This window comes from Oryx dammah, unplaced genomic scaffold (assembly GCF_014754425.2).
Source record: "Oryx dammah isolate SB20612 unplaced genomic scaffold, SCBI_Odam_1.1 HiC_scaffold_29, whole genome shotgun sequence".
Classification (NCBI taxonomy): Eukaryota; Metazoa; Chordata; class Mammalia; order Artiodactyla; family Bovidae; genus Oryx; species Oryx dammah.
In genome coordinates this window covers 95,033,203-95,038,050 of record NW_024070213.1, presented here as the reverse complement: position 1 = coordinate 95,038,050, position 4,848 = coordinate 95,033,203, and the positions used below count along the sequence as shown (strand labels likewise).

Here is a 4,848-nt window from a genome sequence, read left to right as displayed (position 1 = left end):
AGCACACCCAACTTCAAATGAGTTGCCGGGTGAAATGTAGCTGGTAAACAGTAGCAGCCAGCACTGGGGGGTAAGATCTGTGTAAAAACCATACTACCAGCTATTTTACTGTAAATTTGTTTGAAAAACTAGAGGGGGTGGGGATAGGATTCCAAAGAACAGACTGAAAAATAATACCATTAATAAGTGGCAAGGGTAGTCCATGTGTTATGGTTTTAATTCAAACTCTCAAGGACAGCCTTCTGGTAAAGTACACAAACATCCTTTATATTCTAAATACCTGCTTGTTTAGCTGGGTATTCCTTTGTCTCTACAAAAATCAGAATGTACAGCGAGAAATGAAACTCCAAACTTATTTCGGAGTACCAATTTCCAAATAACCTAGATTGTGTTATTTCCAGTTTGAACATGTTTACATGAATACCACCCAAAAGACACTATGTTAGTAACATACTTGCGTAGAGAAAAACTCAGAAATTTTTCATTTTCAACTTGTACTGAAAAACCATGTTATTCTTCCTACAGCCAAAGAATTATGAAAGAGCTTTATCATACGGGTTAGTGGAGCAATCTACACTCCAGCAAAAAGTGTTCATTTGTTTCATTTAGGTTCTTAGTATTTATCTGAAGTCTGAAAATGATGCATCAAGAACTCAGCATTTCAACTTGAGAATAAAAATTCAAACATACCTTTTGTTGAATTCCAGCTTAAGTGATTTTTAATGTAAATCTTGCAGCTGACGAAAGGCAAAAAGCAACCAATCTCTGCAGTGATTAGTCTGGTCTTTAAGACTATGGGTCACCTGCCCCAGGATTTTCTAAATGAACAAGGAATCCATGGGGCAAAATAACATTCTCAAAGGTGGGCCAGAACGGAAGGTTTATCTCTTCACTTCAACAGGGAAGCAGTGAAATGTAATCCTTTGAGTAACTCTTTTTGGTTGATGTTACCTTTGTCTCATCCTCATTTCATGCAATTGGATTAGCTTGGGACTGTGTCCAATGTTTCAACTTTAGAACTTTTCTTAGAAAAGTATGTTACCCCTCTAACACCTAAATTTGTATACAAAAATCATCTTTACTCCTTAACAAGTGTTTTTCAGCATGACCAGTGTGCAACTGACATTCATATGGCTTACAAAACCTAAGTTTTTTGAGAAATGTATTTCTTTTAGCTGAACCTCTATAATCATGACAAGAGATTGATTAAAATGCCAAGATAAGAAACAATTTATTATAGAGAGAAGAAAAATTTCTCATCCAAAATATAGAAATCTGTACAACTTTGCCACAATCAATATACATGAACTGTACAAATTTACACCAGTTCATAATTTACCAAATAAAAGATGACTAACAAAGTTCACAAAATAGATGGTGGTTTGTGGAAAAGACTTTTACCCAATTAAGTACAAGGAGAGTTACAAACCAGACCTTCACTTTCTAAAAATAAGAAGTTTACTCAGTCTTAGAAAACTACAAGCTAGCAAATGTACAGAGAGCTGGCTGGTGCTAACACCACAGTTGAGACAGTGTCTTTTTAAGGGTCTTTTTTTTTTTTTTAAGCCTGTTGCCAAGGCAGATTCTGGTCACTTGCTACTTTCAAGGCCAAAAACACAATACAAGGTCTGACCATTTCCCCAGGTCATGCTTACTAGTTTGTCTTATATACATTTATACATATTTAAGTGCTAGGTAAAAGTCTTGTCATAAAATTTCCAGTACTACCATGTTTAAAATGTCGAGCTTTCCTATTGAGCTGCCAAAAAGGATAACAACTTTTAAGTGTAATAGTGCAAATTTTCTCTGCAAGTTCTACTGCAGAGAAATACAAATTTTCATTAAAGGGACTGACGTAAAAATTTAGGTATCATGTCTGGGAGAAACTGAAACCATCCTAGGACTTCACTCCTAGCAAATAAGATGATCATTTACTTGGACTCACAGGCTATTAAAATCATTGAAAGGTACTGTCCAAACTATGGCACTGTCACTTAAAAAAAATTTTTTTTTTACCACTCTATCTTGTGCCAGATCTTCACAGCTGTGACATGGTTTAAATTCCATAATCCATCCCCAAGGGGAGCCCACCCAAAGCAAAAATCAAATTTATCCATCCATTATAAGATGATCCATCCATAGACTATATCTTAACCTGATACAGTCATCATATTGTAGTTTTTGGAAGGGCTTGTTCTGCCCAAGAGAAGTTCCTCCTTACAGCTGATTCTGCTGTCTACCATTTGCACGTTGGTGCTGTTTTGGGTGCTACCTCCTGCTGGTGAGGCTTCGTACAGCACACAGATGGAGCCATCCTCGCCAATTCTGTAGGACACTTCGTACGGGTCAACCCAGAGCGTGAGTTCACTTGGGAGAAGCCTGAACAGCTCCTGACTGCTCAGTCCAATCCGCTGCGCTGCCTGTCCAATCAGAGGATCCATTTTATGGTTGATGCGAATACAACGGTAACCTGATCCCTTGCAGGGCTTCTCTGGGAACCAGTGATGTTTATAATGTTCTACAGAAGAAAAGAAGAGAGAAAACAATGCTTAGACGCCGTTACTGCCGGCTCCCGCCTTAGTCTCCTTCTTCTGTTGGCTCCTTTGAGTGAAAATGCCGAATATCAACTTTTTTTTTTTTAAGCCCCACATGGCATTCGCGGATGTGCGCGGATGGAAAACGAGCAGCGCAGGGTTTTAGAAACAACAGTTGCACGGGACAGAACAATCTCCGGGAACCAACCGGCTGAGCCGCCAAAACGGGAATCAGGCGCGCAGCCTGCGCCAGCCGGACGGCACCGGCGGCCAGGCGGGAACCTGTTTACTTTCTCCACCCCACCCTGGCCGCACACAATAGGGTTTATGACTTTGGAGGAGAAGCGCCACCGGAGTGTTAACCCCGAAGGGAAGGAAAACAAGCCACCCTAAACCACACTCTGGGCAGGGCTGTAATTGTGCCGCTGACAAATCCGATGATTAATGGGCAAGGTTAGGAGGCGCGGGGGGAACGCACGTCTGTCCCGAGCGGGCTTCGGGGCAGCCGCGCCGTTTTACCCCCGGGCCCGACCACCGAGCGCGCAACGGTTGGACCGGAGTTGGGGGAGGGAGCATCGAACCCACCCCAGCCCCGCGGGTCCTTTGTCCCCCCAAATCCGCGGAACGTCCGAGGACCGCAGCTCCCGCCTCGGTCGGCTTTAGTTTCTTTGTTGTGCGTCAGTTTTCTTCTCCCCTCGGTTGGCTAACCGCGGGGGGACAGGGAGCGCCCTCGACCCAACCCCCAAACCCTCCCCGGGACCCGCCGTTAGCGGCCGCCCGGCGCGCCAGCCACCATCCCGCGGCCGGACTCGAGCGCGGTCGCCCGGGGCGCTGCGGGCGCTGCGGACACTCCCGCGGCCCCGACGGCCCGGCCCCTACAAGTTCGGCCGCGTCCCCCTCCGCCCCCGGCGTCCCTCGCCCTCCTGCCACCACGGCCCTCTCACCTGCCAGTAGCTCCTGCAGGCTCTGGCTGAAGGTCTGCAGTTGTCGCTCGCTCGTGAGCCCCTTGGTGCGGAGGAACTTAGAGATGAAGGACACGGCGGCGGCAATCTCGCCTATCATGGTGGCGGCCCGACTGTAGAAGGGATGCATGGGGGCGGCGGGCGGGGGCGGCCCGGGGCGGCCGGGGCTCGGCGGCGCGGCCCCGACGGAGGAGCGGCCACCCCGGGCTCCCTCACAAGTCAGAGGGCTGAGAAGGAGAGAGGGCGTGAGCGGCGTAAGGCTACTTTTTTTTCCTCCTTTCTTTATAGTAAAAAAAAGTTATTTTCGACACAGGAGGCGGCAGGAAAGAGGAAGAGACGAGCGACGGCGGCCTGGTCACATCGCTCGGACCTCCCCAGCCGCCTCCGCCTCCAGCTCAGCAACCTCCGAAGCTCCCAACAGTTGCATTTCCAGCTCCGACGGGCTAAGCGATTAAGGGGTGGTACAGCAATTTTTATAGAGCCACGGAAAGGAAGTGGCGTAGCTGGAGCGTGACGGCCGAGTCCAGCCAATCCAGAGATCGCACCATTGTGACGCAAGCAGATTCGGAGTCGGAGGGGGCGGGAAAAAGGGGCCAAGGGGCGGGTCCATAGACTGGGAAGAGAGGGAGGAGCTGACGTAATCCGCTTGTAAACAAATAAACCCCGGAGTGGCAGCGGGGGAAGGGGGAGCAAGTGGCGGGGGAAGGAGGAAACCAGGGTTGCGCGTGTGAAAGCCCCGCCTCCCCAGCCCTAGCTCCTCCTTCCCGCTCCAGCAACTCCAGGCACCGCGCCAGCGCATCCTCTGCAAGAGTACTCTGCCCGGACTAGCCTGCGAGGAGGCTTAAAGCTGTGCAGATAAAAGCGGCCCGGCTTAGACTGTGTACGCCCGCGCCAGCGGCACGAATACGTCTGCATGGCAGTGGCCCGCTGACTGTACTCGGTGTTTACATCCTGTCCCCGACGCCGAGTCTACGTGGCTGGCTCCACGGGCAGGATGAGCAGCGGGGTGTGGGTACCAGTGCTGAGGATACGGGGAGTGTGGAGAAGAGCGGAGCGAACCGGCTCTCGAGGGTTAGTCAGCCTGTTAGGGTTGCTGTTCAGTGGCGTCAAGAGTCAAAAAGAGAGAAGAATGGAGTCCTTACTGAACCCATCCTAAAACTGATAAGAAAGCCTGTTATTGCAGATAAGTATGGTAACTGTAACGTTTAATCTATAAACAGAAAAAAACTATATAATGCATTTTACACCGTTTACGCACAAAACCGAAGGTTGTTTCTTTTTCTAAACTAAGTAACTGTCTCAGCCTTCGCCTTTTGCTGTTCTTTATAAAACAAGAAAATAAAGATAAAATG

General features: G+C 48.2%; 1 protein-coding gene across 1 annotated transcript; it reads right to left on the bottom strand.

Annotated features, from left to right (window-relative positions):
* Positions 1-1,206: 1,206 nt before the first annotated feature.
* BTG1 (BTG anti-proliferation factor 1) lies at positions 1,207-3,954 on the bottom strand. The gene is made up of 2 exons (XM_040234421.1): positions 3,479-3,954; positions 1,207-2,518 (listed from the first exon to the last, which is right to left on the bottom strand). Exons 1-2 carry the CDS (start codon positions 3,624-3,626, stop codon positions 2,151-2,153), a joined length of 516 nt encoding a protein of 171 aa, XP_040090355.1. The 5' UTR covers positions 3,627-3,954; the 3' UTR covers positions 1,207-2,150.
* Positions 3,955-4,848: the final 894 nt, after the last annotated feature.